At 42.5% G+C, this 21,648-nt stretch overlaps 1 protein-coding gene across 1 annotated transcript in view; it reads right to left on the reverse strand.

Annotated features, from left to right (window-relative positions):
* The window catches only part of LOC139685595 (aquaporin-9-like), a 72,780-nt gene that overhangs the window by 18,161 nt on the left and 32,971 nt on the right, over nucleotides 1-21,648 (reverse strand). Inside the window, exon 3 of the mRNA XM_071582540.1 lies at nucleotides 3,642-3,768. Coding sequence (XP_071438641.1) covers nucleotides 3,642-3,768 — 127 coding nt within the window. The remainder of the gene's footprint in view (nucleotides 1-3,641; nucleotides 3,769-21,648) is intronic.

The following is a 21,648-nucleotide window of genomic DNA, read 5'->3' on the forward strand; positions in this document are numbered from 1 at the left end:
CTCCAGAGGATTTCTCCCAACAAACCCCTCTCTTCGCCCACCATACCAAGTACTTCCTCATTTGGTTTATTCTCTGTCCATTTCACCTTCTCCATTCTTCTCCACACCCACATTTCAAAAGCCTCCAGTCTACGTCTATCCTCCTGCTTCAATGACCACGTTTCCGCGCCGTACATAGCTACGCTCCATATCAAAGTCCGGGAGACGGCGCGAATTGATCACGCTATTCCTAAATCTGTGGCTAACCATAATAAAATCTAACTGATACCTTTTATATTGGCCTGGAATTTACCATGTATATCTACGTCTTTTGTGGTGTCTAAGCCAAGTGTCGGTGATGATTAACCCCTGTCTCTAATAGAATTCAATTTATTTCTCCTCTCGGTCATTCCTCACACCTAAACCGTAATCCCCCACCTTATCATCATCTCTACCTTCGCCTACCGTCACATTCTAGTCCCTCATCACCATCAAACATTTCCTTTCAGGAACACACGCGATTATGTCCTCTAATTGGTCGTATATCCTATCGACCTCATCCTCCGTATGGTTGCTCGGTGGCATGTATACCTGAATAATAATTAAGTTCGTCGGTTCTGCTTTTATCTCTACTAGTAGTATTCTATCCGTTACCTGCTCTATGTTGACTACGTTTCTTCCTACCTCTTCATTTAATACTGTGGCAACCCCTCGTTGGCTCTCGTCCCCGCCGCTGTATATTATTCTATAATCATCACTCAAGCAATCCCCGCTATCCTTCCATCTCACCTCGCATAGACCTAAGTTATCTATATTTCCCCTTTCCATCTTTCGCTTTATATTCTCTAATTTTTCTGTCCGCAACACTGTCCTAATGTTCCAAGTTCCTATTCTAACTAAATTGGTCTTCTTCTTCTGCATATTTTGTCCTGCTGCTGCTGGTTTTACTTTGCAAGGGTTTTGTGAGATGACGACCGCGGAAGCCTTGCCTCTCCCGCTGCTGGACACGACGCTCGACCGATTGGGCCGAGCCCCGTAGTTGCCAGGACTTATTTTCTCTTAATTCCTTATCATGCAAATCTTTGGATTAATAGAATTTTTTCAAATTGCAGTTACTTTCCTGAATAGTGTATTTAACGTGACACCATCACTCAATGGCCGCCCCACTGGGATCAGACGCCTTTGCAGCCGTCTCACAGAGGAACAGACTACCTTTCGTCTGGCTCCTAACCTTCGACCTATCTGGCATGGGTGACCCTACCAGGCTCAATTATTAGCAGTCCCACTAGCGCATCTTCAGGGGTCATCGAAACGTACAACCCCTTCCACCACGTCAAGGTCCATGGACGGCAGCCACGAATAGTGCCCGAGACACACGAATGCTTGAATATATCTGTTCGGCAGTCTATTTTTCTCTCATTTCCTGACAATTGTCTCTCTTGCTTACAAGGTCTTACTCAAAAGTAGCACGACTTATTTTTTCCCGGATGGACGGGCGACTCCTCTGGCTGGGTTCGAGGGAAGGGAGTCTCAGGAAAGGTTACAGTCCATCGGAGGGGCTTATTATGATGATTGATTGAAATAGGTTATCTGGGGAGATTATTCGAATTTAAAATAATGGATCACTTGATGTTATTTGTTGCGAAGCAAGCCAACTATCTTATCAGACTAAACAGGAGAAAAACAATTGAGGAGTTCTCTTCAAATATTGAATTGCGAGACCCACCTTGTGTTTTCTACGGAATTATTTATTTCGTTTCGGTCATTTATTTTAATTCTGTGAACATGGAGTTGTAATCTCCGTGATGCTTTCCCGTATTATCACGATGCCTGGTGCCTCGCATATAGGTTTGTCACGAGGCAGATATATCGGCTCTGAAACAACGATTGCAGTCTCATCTAGAGTGGGATCCTACCTGATGTAGTACCTACCTACCCAGCGTAGTTTCCAAAGTTCCATCAGATGTCAGCTATAGTGACATTATGTAGTACCCTACAGCATTAGGGTGTGCGGCAGGGGATGATTACACAGCTGATTACTCTTGACCCAAAATACTTTTCCCCCCACTGCGGTGCATGGGAAATGTGACCAATCCAATTTAAGCAAGAGATTCAATCTGTAATTTAACCTTCGCTCCATTAAGTGATTCCCAGCCCAGCCGTTCTAATATTTTGGATAAGCTAATCAGTTTGTCATAAGAGCGTTTCACCAATCTGGCTCCTCGTACGCTAAATTCTGCAATCAGTCCATCTTCATCAGGTTCCCATATACTAGCAGCGTATTTAAAAAATATTCATTCTAACCATTGAGGGATAACATTGCTGTTTACTCTTTTCATCTCATTTCCTCAATATTCTCCCAATCAATCCTATTTTTTGTTGGCTTGTCCACAAGAGCGCATGCGTTTCACCCTGGACACGCTGAGTGAGGTTAATGCCCAAGTACTTGATCGAATCTACGCATTCCATTTCGGTGTTCCTGATGCAGTAAGCATTCGGGTGGGAAATGCTCTTTTTCCAAACATTCATCACTCCGCACTATTTCAAGTTCAGTTCTAATTGACATGCGTCGCACCAGCTCTGTATAGCCATCAGGTCACACGTCAAAGCTGCTGTACCCTGAAGATCACGGATATATCTGTAAACCACTGCTTCGTCGGATAATAAACGTATGTTACTAGTGACTACGGAGTGAATGTCATTGACGTAAAAAAGGAATAAAAGAGCTCCGATAGCACCACCACCCGATGTGACCTTTGCTCCATTTGAGCTAACTCCATTATTTGACTATTCTTTGTACCCGACCATTAAAAAATTCTTTAATCCAACCCAAGATATTTTTATTTATGCCATATGCTCCTAGCTATGAGGTACTTGGGCGGTGTCTGACCTCTAAGATCATTTTTTAACCACGTTTACGCATGATATGACAAAGAAGTGTTCACTTTTTGCATGAGTTTTTGGCATAATATGCATGTGTATATTATTCAGTGTTGACATATTTATGCACTTTGTTAAATGAAACTTTTTGGCATACGTTCTGCTTGATTCCACGCGCCCAGCAAAGTTCATGAAGAACTTTGACAATATTGATTAGATCACTTGATAATAAAAGGCTAATCAAAAATTGCAACATTTGCGTGAAATGTAAAAAATGAACGGTGTGCCTTTATCAATGGCATGAAGTTTCCCTTCTTCGCGAGTGCTTCCGTGAATAACGTGATGATAACCGCACTAAGGGATTACACAATGCAGGTGTCAAGAAAACATTCACGTAACTTACATACTTTCTCCGTGTCTATAATTGTGTCACTCAATACCTTTGATGTAATATTTTTTTTTAATAATTCACTGTCGAAAGAACTGTTTAACAAGCGAAAGACGGCTAAAAGAACTGTGTCCCACTCTTCAAGTGGCCACTAGCCACCCAAGTTGCATCCAAACATCGTTAGTTGTAAAAAAACACTTTTTTATGCATAAGGAGTTTTCAAATCCATAAAAAGATTTTAAGAGTGATTTATTTCAATGAATAATTCGGGAATTAGTTTTTTGATCGGCCGCAGTATAATGTTGTCGATGCCCTCTGCCCATATGCCGCGGTGGATTCCGAGGGGGGCGTACGAGGGGGGGTGGCGTTTGCCTCGTAGTACCCTTGGACTTACCAGAGACCCCTCCGCAGACGAGGACGCCCATCATGACGGCCACGCCCCAGGCGACGTTCACGGAGAGGAAGGCGCCCGCGGCGGTGCCACTCAGTACGGACTGCGCCACGGAGCTGTCGCCCACCAACTGCGGGAGGACCAGATGAATTTGTCACTTATTTCTCAGACTTTTCAAAACATTTCATTACAATTTTTTCCAAGTTGAAAGATCAAAAACTCGAAGGATAAAACATTTAGATAAGTGGCGGTGCATATGGCTTGAATTGGAATTGGGGCAATCAATTATTTACATATAGTCGTGGGGGAATCGTAAAATTTTAATTATTATTAAAATTATCGAGGTAAAAACTTAATTTTTATTTGTTCGTCTTAAGACTTTTCGACATAGTCGCCATCCAGGATTATACATGTCTCCCAGCGTTTCTTGACCTTTCGAAGCCGTCATCGTAGACGTGAGAAGATTGCGTCGAAAACCATTGTTCCGCCTCTTGAATGGCGTGATTCGCATTATCGAATCTCCGAACATACAATGGCATTTTGAGATCTGGGAAAAAGGAAAATTCGCTTGGGGCGAATATCGGGAGAATAGGGTGAGTGTGGCGAAATTCCAAAGCCACATCGCTTTGATTGCGGGTCGCGCCGTGTTTGCTTCTGAAAAAGAGTCGGTAGTCGTCGTACCCGAAGTGCTGACACCTTTGACACGTGCAGTTCTTTTGTGAATAGTTTTCCGCACACCTCCGTTGCTATGATCAGTCTGATTCACGATCATTTGGACGTTTGCTCTTCGGTCTAATATACATGAAGATTAAGTCCTCTTCACTTTCTTCACTTTGGCAGCTTCGTCCGTGAGTGGTCTTCCACTTCTTGGATCGCCCGTGATAGGGACATGTGCCTGCCAGGTTGAATATGCCTTTCCTAACTCGCAACCGTGGCATATGACGGGATATCATTTCCATAAACGGCCATCATTTCATCCTGGATTTGCCGGGTACTCTAACCCTTCAAATGAAGGAACTTAATCACACTGAAAACCTCTATCTTCCCCACACTGCGAGCCACATCAATCTACGGCTTCCTGAAACAATGAAAATCAACATAATTTACAACATTGTATACATACAGAATGAATGTTACCCCGATATCCCGGTTGTTCCATTGCCATAATTACTTAAAAACGATACCCCCACGTGCAACTACTGCTCACCTCGATTTCACCCCTAAATAAATTTTATTCCCATGGATAAAGATTTTGCATGTGGAATGCGCGCAATTTCGTAAATGTTTAAACTGTGTTCTATAAAACCAAGTAAGAAATGTGGTGGAATCCACAATCTGTGAATTTCGTACATATCTGTTCATTGAGTTCGAAGAAACCGACGTGATGTGCGTTCCTCATCGTAAAACATTTCGCCCAAACACCTCATTGCAGTAAAATTGCAATGAGTTGCATCTGAAAAAAATCGGTGACAACATTTCGTGGATTACCTTGCCTTTGCATGAAAACTAATATAAATCTTTAGATAAATTATGCAATAGTTTAAAAAGATTCACCATGCAGTATATGTACGTCGTCTAATGCATCAGTCTTTAATTGAATTCATTTCTGCAGCCCATGGGCTTTAATTGAAACTTCAATTAGTAAAAAAAACTATCATAAGCCAAGCGGACAACGTTCAATGAGGTGGCAGTTGACAATTATTCCCTTATATTAGAATTAGACCGAGATTTTATCTAGCGTTGCAAGTGTCGATAGCACCAGTGCAATCGGAACCGAGATTAGAATTCAAGGACCGGAACCGAAAATAGTGAAACTACTGAAAGGCACTGCGAATTTAAGTACGGTCCGCATTCCGTGATGTGGTCACGGCGTAATCCAACTTCGAGAATCAAGTGCATGTGGAAATGGCGATCAGGGATCCAACCAGACCGCTTTTTCCTTACTTGCCCGAAGTGAAAAAATGTTTTCGTTCCGTCCGAAATTGTCATAGTTGTAATGTTTATCGGATGTTCAATATTGATTTGTCATTCAAAACAGTTTCAAATCATCGAACTCTGTTTACCCTGAAGTCTATTTTCCTGCGCTGCGATAGGCGTTTTTTTTGCCGCGCTAAGTACTTAAAAACATTGTCTGTCGTGACTCGAGTATCATGGCTAAAAGATTCGCCGGTGATTTCTTTTAGGAAAGAATACTGAGGAAATGAGTGTACACCAAGTAATATGAATAGGAAGTCAGCGACAAGAAGAAAACGGAAGCAGGTCAGAGAAAGATAAAATGGTCGAAAAAAATGAATGCTAAAATCGGGAAATGGGATATTAAAAATGGAATAGGAATAGGAGGAGGTTCCGGTAGATGAGGAATGGCAAACCATGACGAAGCTTCCGGTGGTCCAGCAGAGGCTGTGGAGGAAGTCCTTTCATTGACCTACACGATGTATTCTCAAGCTAATTATTTGAGAATTTCTCCAATTTGTCTTGAAAGGTTCAGAAAACGAATAAGAGCTTCTCAGGTACGCGTAACGATAAAGTGTCACATTTTAATGCACCCTAAAAGTTTATCCTAAGGCAAATAACTATAGAGATTAGGTGATTGAAAGTTTTCAAAATCTTGGAATATTTTCCAATACTTTTGCGGGTGCGCTTCAACCCTTCGACTACCTTTCTTAAAATCCGGATTCCCTGAGCAAGCAACCACTTTGTGCTTTTGGCGCGCGTCCGTTTGCGCGTGTCAATTGTTGCTCTGCTCGGAAATATCTTCTGCACATATTCGCGACCACTTTGTCAATTGGATTAAGGGAACAAGTTTATAAAACTAATTTCATAATTTTATTGACCAAAAAAACAAACTTAGATTTTCACGGGTCATCTGAACAATCATCTTTTACAGGATTCGATCTCAACTCCGCGATTAGCAATGTCTTCCTGCGGTGGTGAATGTGGGGTTCGTGTTAAGTTCATCTGTCAATGTCTGTTAGTCTATCTGCCCTGCGTTGTAGTGATATATTTTGCCACGGCTGCGGTTCGGCAATCCTTCAAATCGACATCTTATTATCAATAACGTGCTGCGGTTGGAAATGACATCTCCCGACGAATTCTACGTGGACGGTCAATACGCCGGCATCCATATTGATCCACTGGAAACATCTCAGGAAACAGTGACGAAGACAAGTTGTTTCTACATATAAATTGAAGCTTAACCTGCGAGCTTCGAACGAGGCTAATGTCAAGAGGTGTTAGGGAAGCATCCTTTAGCGTGTGAATGCCGTTCTTTATTAATAATCAGGTTTTAGGCGGTGCCATTCTCCATTCCATTCAGAACGTGCTCTTGTCACCCCGGATGGAAAAAAGTGCCCTCATTTGACACGACCACCTTGGTGCTCATCATGATTGTCGCGTGGTGCGGGCCGACAGTGGAGGAAGTGAGTGGGTATCGGGTCACACTTCCTCTTTTCCGGCTTCGAGGTAACATAAAAAGAAGTCCTCATCAAACTCGGCTTTGATCTCTTTCGGTGTTCAGCCTTTTCTTTTTGGATTTTTTAAATTAATAAAATTTTGTGGCTTTCGCGGGCTATGAAAATAAAATTACGTGATGGGAAGTAGTAGTAGTTTCAGGGTGAGGTGGACCGACAGCTGAGGTCATTTGCGTCATTAAGGATGGACAGGGAAGGATGAAGGGTGGAGAGTAACACGGCATAAGTCTACTCTATTAACGAAAGGCGCCAAAGGGTCCGCAGCTTAACGTCCCATCCGACGGACGGCGTACTCAATCAAAGTGCTCTCCATAACGCAACTCAAGTAGGGATCGGGATAACTCTGAAAAATATCTGCCGGGATCCGAACCCGGACCCTCTTGATGGGAAGCCAGTACGTAAGCCACCGTACAATCCCGATCCCCTTATATGATATGGATGTAGCTGAAACTTGATAGTTTGAGATTAGACTCAATGAAAGCAGAGCTTTTCCGATATTGAGAGCGCCATCTCTTGACTTTTTTAATGAGTTATTGAACGACACAAGTACAATGTTTCAGGTTTAAGGTAATTTTCAAGGAACAACCAGTTGCAAAGATTGTGGGCGCATATTAAAGAAGTAATTTCGCTCCCTCTGGTATCTGGAAGCACCGCGTGTGGTGTTTGCACAGTCTGTTCAACAGCGTCACTGTTTAGGGGAGCACCAATGCAGGCCCGCACGCGCGTCACGAGAAGGAAAGCGCGCAGGGAAACCCTGACCCGTAGCCTATGAGCTGGAAAGAAAAGGATATGGAGAGGTTGATGCGCAAGAACAAGGCGTTGGCATCGGGGTAATAAGAAAGGCACTGGAATAAAAAATATTGACAAATGAATCAAGTAGTTCAACCTTCGACGTGGCAATCTGGAAGCCGCTGAGAAAGTGTGAGGCGGGAAGTGATTGCATACCAAGCATGCAGCATCACGCTTTGCTAAATTATTAGCTGCCAATGAAGATGTGAAATAATTTAAAAAAATAATGGATATTGTGCAATAATGGAGGTGTTGTCACAGCAGCAGGCCGATGCACAACGGTGTATAACTGTAAAATACTTCTCTAAACATCAGAGAGGAACTTTCAGTAAAAAGAAGGACAATAAACTAATGTTTTATGAAATAGGTGAAAGTATACTAGACTAATCGCAATGAAAAAAGAATCGTTATAATAATACGTTTGTTCCGCCACCCATCCTATCGGAACAACGTTTTACCACTCTGGATCCTCCACGCTACACGCGATCCAATCCGGCATTCGATTCAACTTCATGAGGATCCCATACACTACGATAGCAGCATGTCCTAAATAAGACCTTACTAGTTTTCCTATGCCTACTACTAAATTTTCTGTTTATTTCTTTTTTTGGATTTGCTGGAGACTTTTTGAAATGTTTTCTTGGCATTCGCCCTATATTCCTCATAATCATGATTGATCTCATTCCGCTTGTCGCCGGAGATATCATTCCGGGTATTTTTTCAACTTGATTTGTCACAGCCTTTGGCGCCTTCACGATTTCCCAACTTCCGCGTCGCATCGTCTAGGTTCTCTGCCATCGTTTATATATTTCTTTGGCGTGAACATGTTGACTGCGGAGCGTAAGAAATGATTCCACGTGTCATCTCGTGTTTCGGGTGTTTCCGAACATTCTCACAATTATCAAATGAATTATTTAAGCCGCATTTTATATCATATGGTCCCAATTCGTCAGCGATTGATTTCCTTTTAGCATCGTCTTCCTAACTGCACTTACCATTTTAGCATTTACTACACTGGGCTACTTCCTTTAAGATGTTATATTTGACATTTTCGGGTTTGTTCGCTGCTGAAAAATCAAGAATTTATCACCAATAGTTGATGAAGTGAAATGTTGATGTATGGAGTTCAACGTAAAATAGTTTAAAATTGACTCGCACGTGTCTCTGTATTGAATCCCTTTTTCAAAATAATGTGCGTTCCAATCGATAGATGTGACGTTGAGATGTTCACCGATTGTTTGTGTCTCTGTCGTCGCTTAGAGATGGGAAGCCATTGGCCCCCTCGTCAAGTACTGCATTGACCTACCGCCACCGTATGGTGGTCGCTGAAATGCGCGCGTGTATATTTGATTGGACCGTACTCATGCCTAAACTAATGAGCATTTCTGCCCAAAAAAAAACGAAATTCATATTGCATTATTATTGAACCCTGAAGGGCATCGTGGCAAAGAGTTTCCAACAAAAATACCCGTGCAAAAATTCATCGGGAAGGGAAAAATACGAAGGGGGTCAGAGGGACTACTTTGTCTACATGATTGGATGCGTATTAATGCCGGCCGGTGAAACTTCGGACATTCTGGGGTTAACGGCACTCTGCGGGCGTCTTCATCATTCTAGATCCAGTACATGAAATTGAGCAGCAAACACATTGTATTCAGTTATCTGGAATTATCTCAACCTGGTGATGCAAGAGTTATTTACTGCAATAGACACACTGCGCCTCCCCCCCCCCTTATATTCCCTTTCATTAATGCAAACCGAAACGGATTTTGTGAAAATTTCGCCGTCGGTTTTTCCTGTTGATTGGCTGCTTTCGGTTATTATTTCATCCGAAGATTGTCTGAGCGAGTACTTTGGATAAGGTGATAAGATATTTTGCTCCTTCATCTTATTAATTCGGCATCTCACTACTAATAAAGAAATTGTTTACTCGGCATCAAGTTTGCATGGTTATTTAACGGTTAGATTAATAACGGAAAGGAAAATACAGCTTTGTTGATTCCATTTAATGTTTTGATAACATTTCGTGGAATTAACAAAGATGTATCTTAGTTTTGCTTTTTTTATTTTATCTTTCTCTTCTTGCTGATTGATTCATGTTAAGGAGATGGATAAAAATAAATAGGGGAAGGAAAGCATGGAATACGGACGAGATGATTTGGAAGATAGATTAGAGAATAAAATGGAAGAATGCGAACGCAATGATAGGTAGGAGGAAGTATGAAGAGTTGAATAATAAAAAGAGGCGAGAAACTGATCGAGAGGAAGAAAGATGACTGAAGAAGCAGTGCGAAGATTTGGAAAGCTCGCAAAGGTAGGTTGAAATTGGTGCACAGCACAGGAAGATGAAAGCACCGTCGGGAAGTCAGAATGGAAAGTCCGCGCAAACAATCAAAGGTAGTCATAAAAAATATGAAAAGAACCAAGGAGCATTCAAAAGCGATTGAAGAATATATAGAAATAGTGTCCGTATGGTAAAGAGCAAGAGAATATTAGATATGTTAGGATGGCTTAGCCGATGGAGAAGTGGGCAAGAGTTTGAGGGAGTTTAAAACAAATAAGGCAGTTGAGGGAAGACAACATTCCTTCGAAACTAATCAAACGTTTAGGAAAATTTGGGAGGAAGAGGCTACATGGGCTGATTCGTAGTACTTTTGAGGAAAGAATTCGGCCGGAAGACTTTTTGAGATTAGTTTTATTTCCTATTCCGAAAAAGGTATAGGCTACATCATATGAGGACTACAGGACGATAAGTTTGATATCCCACGCAGCCAAAGCTGTTCTCAGGATCATAAACAAAAGGATAGAGAGTAGGGCAAATGTTTACTTAGGGGATGATCAGTTTGGGTTTAGGAAGGGGAGAGGTACGCGTGATGCCATTGCAGTAATGAGATTATTAATCGAGAGGAATATAGAACACCACCAGGAGGTATTTGCCCTACTTTCGCCGCAGTCCGATCATCAATCAACACACCGGCTGCAAAGCGAATCCTGAAGGCGGCCAAATACCTGAGTAACGACATGCCCTGAAGACGATGGACGACTCGGCCATCGAAACGTCGGCAAACCTACGAACGTGGACCCGGTGGGAGACCCGAATAATCTTGTAAAACAGGTATTTGCCAATTTCGTATATTTCGAAAAAGCGTTTAATAGATTGAATTGGGAAAAACTAATGAGTATATTGAAGAAAATAGGAATAGATTAGAGGGAAAGGAGGCTATTCCGCAACCTGTACATGTCTCAGACTGCTCAGGTGCGGGTGGGGAATGGGGAGTCCGGATGGGCAGTGTTAGGAAGAGGTGTAAGGCAGGGTTGCCCATTAGGAATGAAAGTGGGCGGAGAATTCGTAAAATCAGTTAGATTCACTGATGACCAAGCTCTAGTTTGTCAGTTAGCCAAGGGGTTGCAAGCATTGCTGAGTGAAATGGAAATTCAGTGCGACAGGTATGGGATGAGAATCAATATTAATAAAACAAATATTATGCGATTTTCCAGATAGAAAAAGGCTAAGCTAAGCATTAAAATAGGAGGGCAAAAACTAGAGCAGGTTGAACAGTTTACGTATCTCGGTAGTGTTTTGGACCAACACGGTCAAAGTAGTAGGGACGTAAGGAGAAGAATTGCGCTAGGCGAAGAGACTTTCACAAGGAGGAGGGAGTTAATGACAGGGACTCTCTTGGATCTTTCCTGCGTCAACTATTACCTTACCCGCCATATCTCTAACTGTTCGCATAGATCTTCCTTTCTTACTTCCCGATAACGATTTAACTTTGCTGTACAGCGCACCGATTTCACCCTTCCTCTGCAGACTTTCCATATCCTCGTACTGCGTCTTCCACCATCCTTCTTTTGCTTTATTTGCTGCCCGCCTCAATTTATTGTTTAATTCTTTGTACTTCATTTTGCCAAATTCTGTATTTACATTCTTCCATTTTCGCCGCTCATCCATCTTTGTAATTATCTCATCCGTGATCCATGGTTCCCTAGTCCTTTTAGCGCTAACGGTTCCAATAGTGTCTTTTGCGGCTTTAGACAACCCTTTCTTGATACTTTCCCATTTTTCTTCGATAGTACTAAGCCCTTTACGATCCTCCATGATTTCCTCTACAGCCTCGTGGTATTCCTTCCTTTTCAAACCATTTTATGCTTCTACATTCCGTTTCCTAACTCGCCGCACCTGCCTTATCTTTTTGAAACAGACGCAACATTTCATAACAACTAAATTGTGGTCAGAGTCCTCATCCGCCTCCGGGAAGCTGTGTGAATTTTTCACACTGTTCTTAAACCTGTGTCTAACCAGGATATAATGTAGCTGATACCTTTCTGAGTAACCTGGCATTTTCCATGTATGCCTGCGTCTTTTGTGGTGTCTAAACCAAGTGTTGGTGATGACTAACCCCTGTCTCCTGCAGAACTCAACTTCTTTCTCCCCGCAGTCATTTCTCGTGCCTAAACCGTAGTCCCCCACCTCATCACGATCGCTTTCCAAGCCTACCGTCGCATTCCAATCCCCCATCACTATCAAATGTTTCCCTCCGGGGACACACGCGATTATGTCCTCTAACTGATCTTATAGCCTATCGACCTCTTCTGCCTTATGGTTGCTCGGTGGCATGTATACCTGAATAATAACCAAGTTCGTCGGTTCTGCTTTCATCTCTATTAGTAATAATCTATCCGTTACTTGCTGTATGTCGACTACGCTTCATCCTACCTCTTTATTTAATACTATGGCAACCCCTCGTTGGCTCTCGTCCCCGTCGCTGTATAATATTGTACACTGATCACTCCAGTAATCCCCGCTATCCTTCCATCTCACCTCGCATAGACCTAAAATATCTATATTTCCCCTTTCAATCTCTCGCTTAACAGTCTCCAATTTCCCTGTCCTCATCATTGCCCTAACATTCCACGTTCCTATTCTAACTAATTTGGTCTTCTTCTCCTGCGTCTTGTCTTGCTGATGGTTTTCCCTTACAAGGGTTTCGTAGGATGACGACCGCGGAAGCCTTGCCAACCCCGCTACCGGGCACAACACACAGCCGATTGGGCCGAGCCCCGTAGTTGCCAGGACTCAAAATCTCTCTTTTATCCATCAAGTAAATCTTGGGAATGATAAATGAAGTAGTTTCCCGTTGCCTTCCTCAATAGTGTTTTTAACGTGACACCATCACTTACTGGCCTCCCCACTGGGGTCAGACGCCATTGCAGCCGCCTCACTGAGGAACAGACGCTGCGTGGACTACCTTTTGTCTGGCTCTTTACCTTCGACCTATCTGGCATGGCTGACCCTACCACTTGCCACTTTCGTCCTGACTAAAAATGCATTCTCTTTCCAAGATTGTTTTTACCTACAGACAAAAGGCACAGCGATGGGAACGAGGATGGCACCATGATTCGCCAATCTCTTCATGGGCCATCTCGAAGAGACTTTCCTGTCACAGCAACCCTTTCAACCTCTTTTCTGGGTCCGCTACATAGACGATATTTTTATTCTCTGGACACATGGCTCTGATTCTCTCAACAATTTCTTATCCGTTCAACAGATTCAGGCTTGAGGTCGTGGAAGTTCATCATAATGAAATAAAATTGTCCTTATTTCATTATAATTTCTTATTCGCCTTAAACTCATCTTTCACTGTTAAATTCACCTCTTCCATTTCAGACTCCACCATCACCTTTCTTGACACAGACATCTTACTTCAAAACAACAAATTCACTACTTTAGTACACATCGAAGCGACTAACCATCAGCAATACCTACACCACACTAGCTGTCATCCTCAACACACGAAACGCTCGATTCCTAACTCTCTCTCTATCCGCGGACACCGAATTTGCAACACCACAGCCACTCTCAACAAATACCTTGCCAATATACACCTTGCACTCCTCAAACGCGGTTACCCAGAAAAGTTACTACAAAATAAAATCCACCGCTCCACCCGACCACACACACCACACAAAAACAAACCCACATCTGACGCAGGACTCAACCTTTGCACCACCTATTTCCCCGGATCACACAGACTGAAAACCTTCCTTAAAGAACTGTTTCCAATTTTACATGACAATGACGCGACCTCATCCTTACTACCCCAATGCCCATCTATCGCATACAGACGACCCGCCAACCTCAAAAACCTTCTGAGATCCACCAACCCATTAGCGCCCCCCCGTGACAAATTTCCCAATATTTGCAACCGCCCCCGATGTAAAACCTGTCCACTTATTATGCCTACTTCCCTCTCCCTACATCCCCTCATTGTCCCCTCACCTCGTTCCCACGCTAATTGCCTTTCAAAAAATATTATTTATCTTTTATCATGCAAACATTGCACTTCCTTTTGCATGGGCGAATGCATTACCCCCTTATCCATCCGAATGAATAATCACCGGTACTCCTGCAATTCTGCCTCACTCTCTTCTCTTCCTATCCCTTCGCACGCCAATTCCCACAACCTTTCATTCGACCAGTGCTTCTCCTTTATCATCCTAGAATCCCTACCCGATTCAGCCACCAATATAGAGGTGAGAACTCTTGAACCCCTCTACATTTTAGCTTTCCGTTCTTTCAAAATTCCCACCCTTAACCACCATATTTCATTTCCCTCCCAGCATTCCCTGCACACCTCCCCTCCCCGCCCATACCTCTTTCCCCTCTCCAAAGCAACAGCAAATTTTCAGTCTCTCTTGAAGAAGGCCTCTGAGATGGCCGAAAGCTCGAACAATTTACCGTGTGCGTGTCCTTTTAAATGTTGCTATTCTATTTGTGTTATATTGTGTCAGCCCATTATATATATATATATATATATATATATATATATATATATATATATATATATATATATATATATATATATATATATATATATATATATATTCCTTAACATGGAAATAGATATAAGGGAATGGAACACATATAAATGTATATTCATGTTTAGATATATCTATAAATATTGCTTATTATCACGCTACCGGAAGCCGTGCGTCAGCGACAGAGGTACTCGATTGGGTCGTGAAGGATGGGACAGGCAGAAGCGGAAATTCTCGAAGCTAACTCACGTCCGAAGGCCGGGAATAGAAGATGTTGCCTTTGATGCTGCGTTCATAAAAATATATGGTAGTTCGCGATATACGAATTTCAAAATTCAGATTTGAGTACACTCATGACCGAAAGTAGTATATGACCAGTTTAATTCCAGCATTATCTATTTACGTCTAAAATAATTACACTATTGCGGATAGTTGCCAAATTTACTGTTTTTAAATAATACTTTTATTGATTCCTGATTTACGGATGAAAACTCAACTTGAACTAGATCGCCCTCACCCGCTCGCCTCTCCGGCGCCAAGGGATTTTGCTTACGCCAGAATGCAACGTGGATTCGCGTCGCCCTGACCTTCGTGGGCGCATGATTCATCGCGATGGCAAGCATGCAGCGTGCAGGTTGCCTTGCCATTTAGTGCCCATTAGTGTCCCATCCCATTTCCATTTGAATGATTAGCTCGTCTCCAGTCAGTCAAATACCAGAGAGTAAAATACGATTCCTTCTTTCGTGTTTCATCACCCCCTACAGATATTGCAATGAAAAATGGGTGCAAAGAAGAATTAAAAGAAAAAAAACCTACCCAGAAAACGTTCCTTTAGGACAACCGATCTTTTACTGACTTCAGTCAATACGAATGTAAAAGATTACAAATGGTGTAGACTCCCTTACGATGGATTCGTTTCACAGGAGACAGCCAACCTCTCTTCCCGGGAGAACAATTTCGTATGGCATTTCAGTGTCAGCAACCTAAAATCATTCATGAACACCACGAGGGACGAAGTGGAAAAGCAAAATAAAAGTGGCATTTACAAGTTAAATAGTGCTTTGTACGTGGGCCAAACGGGGAGATCATTAAAAATACGAGCGGGGGAACATAAACGCTGTTTTCGGAAATGTGGCCCCAAGCAATCTCACTTCGCCAAGCATCTGTGGGAAGAAAATCATGGGAGCGATTTCAACTGATGCACCAAATGGAGAGAGGAAGGAGGATGGACAAGTGGGAAGAGCTGGAAATCAGAGGGAATTCCAAAAAGCGTCATTTGGTCAACGATTTACTGTTTGAATACTACCTCTCCGCAATCCTGGAAGCATCCCTTTCCTTCACGGAAAGACCCAACTACCCTGCCCTCCCCCAATGTGAACCCCACTAATTGCCTTTCCTGGCGCTTGACACCCCTCTCCTCTCCCCTCCCCAATTTGCCTCCCCTTCCCCCTCTCCTATTCACTCCTTCCTCCAAATGAATGGTATATAAATGGACCGCAACTTGAGTAATTTGTCCCTGTTGATGACCCCTGAGCCTCGAAACTACGCATTAGTGCCAAAATAAAGAACAGTGGAAAAATACATTGCCATCTTCATTTAATGAACTCCCTGCCGAAATGGCTGCTCTCATCATTCGAGGGTAGTTTATGCAGTTTTTTTCACTCGGAAACATTGCACAAAACATGTCGAGTTGCCCGTTTTCGACTTATCTCTTTTTCAAGAGGGCAGGATTATGTCCGTCTGAGGATAGTGAAATGTTCGAGGCGCGTTGGGTGATAACTAAAGATTAGGCTGCTTTTAAATCTGTCCTCGAAGGTCTACGGTGATCGTGATCGCGTGTGGGAGGACCCTATCGATTCAATATCTCCAATCACGACTCCGACACTTACCTCTTCACCTCTATCACTCCGTCGAAATCCGTTCAGATTTTTTGGAGTGATTCGCACACTTTCCATCGATTGGAAATAGCTAAAGATAAGAAGGAAAAACTTTGGGAATTTTCAATTTTAAACTGTAAAATATGCCGCACAAGATTTATAGGTCCCTGGAGGATCGAGATCCGCATCCTCCGAATGAATGCTCAATGAAAGCCCAATACTCGAACCTAAACCAATCGCCATTATTTTCCTGATGCTCCTGCGTTGTTCCGCATTGCTGGCCGTTCGTTTCTTTCGTTCTTATTGCTGATGACTTTTCTTCCAAGATGCTGGGTGTGCCTTTTCCCGCGCACTCCCTTTTCAATCAATATCATTGGGTGTTGCTGCAATCCCTATTGCCTCATGAATAATTCTTTGCAAATATCCATTTTCTTTTTTGATGGCATTCGAATATTCACAATTGTTGATATTTCACTGATTGATAACGTGAATGTTCTGGAGTGACCATAAGGCAGACCACTCATCGTTTACGGTCGTCCTCTTCCAATCTGCTTTTGAACGATCTCGCGATTTCCGACTCGCGCGCTCTTGCCATTTCGTAGCCTCGGCACCTTCGTGAATCGGACGACGATATTCCCCAGGACCTCAATCCTGTTTGTAATCTCGGAGAGCTGAAGTTTATTGGCTTTAATTGAGTTTTATGCGGGGGGCAGCCCAAGCGGTCCCATTCAAGTCCAATTCAATGTCATTTCTTCTTGCCGGATGCTTCGCGTTGTGAGGCCGGAGCGTGAGATTTGTTTAGTCATATCCGGTTGGTCATCAATGCGCCCGCCGTGAGGCAGTCCGCCATCTCGCGTGAGGAGTCCGAGACACACTCTCCGGCTGGAAGCGATGCACGCATTCACGCATTTCTCGTGGCACTCCAGTGGAGAATCATGGGAGCACGTCGGGAATGGGTGATATTTTAGTATCCGTCTGCAATATTCGATCCAGGGAGAATCAAATACCGTCGAATTTCACAATAGCGCAGGAATTATTTCTAGGCGATCTGTTGAGGAAGGAGAAGGTGGAAGCAAATCTTCAAGAAATACACGCAAAAATACGTCACATGATTAAACTACAAAGGCATTGATTGCATAGAATGAACTTAAAACTGATTAAATATGTATTGAAAATAACCGAGCAGAATCCGTAATGAAATGAATAGTAAAAAGCTCTCAAAAAGAGCAAACAAATGAAGGATGGAATTAAATCTAAGGTTAAACCGAAAGTAATTGGAAATGAAGAGAAATTAAAAGATTAAAAACAGTATACAAAAATTATAATGTGAATTTAAATAACTAAATTCATTTCACAGCGATACTAAAAGAGCGAATCAAATTTCAGACACTACTGCTAGGCAAGAGTTGATTTCAAAGCTCTGCGATGTCAAAAAGAGCAAACCGAAGAATTAAAGGAACCATGTCTTATCTAAATATAATAGCCATGGCCTCCTTCATGATGGCTATGCTATGCTATATTATTGCCCCCATCGTACTACGGCAGGAGAAATAAAAGTATACAGATTTGGTGTTGAACTAATAGATTTAAGCAATCTTACTCCAATCTACGCCTCTCATCCTGCTTCACTGACCATGTTTACTCGCCGCACAGAACTACGCTCCATTTCAAAGTTTTAGCTGGCCTATTCGTAACATCCTTGCTTAACGTCCAAGTCATTAATTTCATCTTCCTTGTGGAAGCTTCTTTACCTAGTTCAATTCTTCTCCTTATGCCCATACTACTCCAACCATTTACGTCCAAAACACTTCCGAGATACCTGTACTGTTCTATCTGCTCTAGTTTGTGCGATTACTGATAACATAGCCTTTGTCTTTCTGGAAAATAGCAGAACCTTTGTTTTACTAATATTGATTCTCATCCCATATCTGTCGCACTGAATTTCCAATTCACTAAGCAATGCTTGCAACCCCTTGGCAGACTGACAAAATAAAGCTTGGTCATCAGCGAACCTGACTGATTTTAGGAATTCCCCGCCCACTTTCATTCCTACCTCCAGTTCTTCCCATGCCTCTTTGATCATTTCCTCTGCATACATCTTGAACAGCAACGGTGATAATGGGCAACCCTGCGTTACACCCCTTCCTAACACTGCCCATCCTGACTCCCCGTTTCCCACCCGCACCTGAGCAGTCTGAGACATGTACAGGTACGGATTAGCCTCCTTTCCCTCCAATCTATTCCTATTTTCTGCAGAATAATCATTAGTTTTCCCCAATTCACTCTATCAAGCGCCTTTTCGAAATTTGCGAAACAGGCAAATACGTCCTGATGGTATTCTATATTCCTCTTGATTAGTGATCTTATTACTGAAATGGCACCACGCGTGCCTCTCCCCTTCCTAAACCCAAACTGATCATCCCCTAAGTAATCATTTACTCTGCTCTCCATCCCTTTGTTCGTTGTTTTTAGAACCGCTTTAGCTGCCGTGGAAATCAGACTTATGGTTCTGTAGTCGTCACATGGAGTAAGTAGCCTTTGCATTTTTTTAAATAGGAAGTAACACTGATCTGATGAAGTTTCCCGGCCAGATTCCTTTCTCATAAATGCTAGGAATTAGTCAATATACAACCTTCCTCCTGCATATTCTCAAACCTTCAAGTAGTTCTGCAGGAATTCTGTACGTCCCCATGGCCTCATTTGTTTCTATTTCACTAAATGCCCTTTCTTGTATGCCTGAAGTTCGTCGGTTCTGCTTTTATCTCTCCTAGTAATATTCTATCCGTTGCTTGTTCAATGTCTTTATTCAATATTATGGCAACCCCTCGCTGGCTCTTGTCCCCTCATCTGCATATCAGCCGACTACTCCCCGCTATCATTCATAGGCCTCTCCTCTTCCCCCTCTCCATCTCTACCCGTATACTCTTTAATATCCCATTCCTCAACATCGTCTTCCCTTTCAAAGTTCCTATTCTAACTAATGCAGTCTTCTTCTGTGCTTCTCCTGTCATTCCTTTTACTTTCAAAGTATTTTGTGTGATGTCGACCGCGGAGGCCTTGCCTTCCCCGCCGCCGAGCACGACAGACGCCCGATTGGACGCCGTCCCTTCGGAGGGGACATTAAGGATAACAGCTGAGTGAAAGTGTCGAAAGACCTTCTCTGAGTATGTTGTCAGCAGTTGTGATAATTGTAGATTTCGATGTGGAGAGAATCATCGAGAGCCCTTTGTTTATCTGGGGGCTGGTTTTCTGATGACTTCAGCTGTTTTCGATCGTTTGTGGGCTTTCCTGATTTCACTCTGCGCATGTTGCTTGTATGGATGAGGGGGCGAATCGTCTTATTTTTGAAGTCCACCATTTTTTCCCTATTGTTTCAAATATTACTTTCTCTCCCTTGTCAGGAGGGAAATACCCACTCATTAATGTCATTGAATCTTTTTTCCTATTTATTTCTGCAACTACTAAATGCGGCTTTTTTCATGGAGAAATTTCCAATTCATATAATTTCTCCTTAAATGATTCCAGCGAAGAATCTTTGTTTAGCTCTCTTTGGAGTAATTTCAGTTTCTTTGTCCGATTCCCGGGATTTTCCAAGCGTTTTCAAATACTGGCATTGAAACAGTAAATGCTTCTGAATAGCTATTAATGAGTGCGACCACATTTAAATGCCTTTGAATGATTTTTATTTATTCTATAGTGGTTTTTCTCCCCCGTAGTTATATTTATTTGCCTCATCTTTAATTGCTTGTTCTCAATCGTCAATAGTCAGTCGTCTGAATTCATCCATCTTTTTCCGAATTGGTGGACAGTTTGGATCGCTAAGTATGTGGTCGCATTTTCCTTTCCTTTCGCCATCGTAATTCACGCAAATGGGGTTTTCTGATATCCTAGTGCATTGTCGTGCAGTGCCGTGATTTTCCAGCCAGCCATTGTTGCAGCAATGGCTCTCCGCTTAGCCCTCACCTTTGAATGGCGTCCGCATTTACAGCACTGGGTCATTCTGAAGCAGAAAAATAGGAATCGCATCCAACGGCGACTATTTCGCTGTTCTGCTCTTTTGATTTTCGCATTGACTTCTAGAATTCAGTGAACGCCAAGGGTCTTTTCTGCCATCAGATATTTACAAAGAAGTTTCACCAAACTGCCCTTTTCAGAGTTCGTTTCGGTCGATGACGGAGGATTTGAGATCTCCTTCGTTTGTATCGCCTTTGATTCCATTTATCACCATTCCTCTGTTGTTCTTTGCTTCCTTTTCAATATTTAGTTTTTTTCCTTTTGTAACACTCGCGTCTGCCATAATTTTTCCTTCGTATCCAGATTTTCGGCCTCAATCCGTGTTCCTTTGTTCATCATTATATTTGCAATATTTCATTTTTATTCCTGTTCGTTTACATGTGATCGAGAAACCCGAAGAGTCATCTTCAGAACTTCGCATCATCGCTTGTGTCAAGGTTCCCGTCTTCCTCCTTGGAGAGCACTAGAGGCGTCTTTGAGGTTTCGGACATAGCTTGTCTGCCTCCGGAGAGCTATGGTTTCCCAATTCGCTCTTTTCTCCGCGCAGATCATATTTCCGAGTGTGCTTCCATGGACTCGGATGTTTCAGCCTTATCAGCCCTCTGTCGTTTCCTGGATATTTTTCTCCGCATTTCCCATACAAGTTAGGGTTGTTTATGCGCTAATAGTTGTGCTTGGCATCTCAGCAAATAATATGTTGACCGTACTGAAAGTTCCAATGAATTCTGCCTTGATTGTTATTGAGTGACGAATGAAAATTAATGGGTGATCTGGGTTGGGTATCACTCGCTTATCTCTAATCATAGATAAGATCTCATGCATACATTGCAAGGATGTCTCTTTATCAAAGATGTTGAAAATGTATTATTTATCCCACCTTACTGACGAAGGAGAGACCATGCCGATGAAATTAGAGAGGTCGAGGTGTAGAACAGATAGATTTAAGCCATGCCATTCTTCCCACGAACGATAAGAGACCAGAATAGCATCGTCCGACCGATTTGAAGGGGTGAGGAGGAGTATTTTTATTTTCTAATTTTC

The sequence above is a fragment of the Hetaerina americana genome, unplaced genomic scaffold (genome assembly GCF_022747635.1).
Source record: "Hetaerina americana unplaced genomic scaffold, ioHetAmer1.1.p SCAF_118, whole genome shotgun sequence".
Taxonomy (NCBI): domain Eukaryota; kingdom Metazoa; phylum Arthropoda; class Insecta; order Odonata; family Calopterygidae; genus Hetaerina; species Hetaerina americana.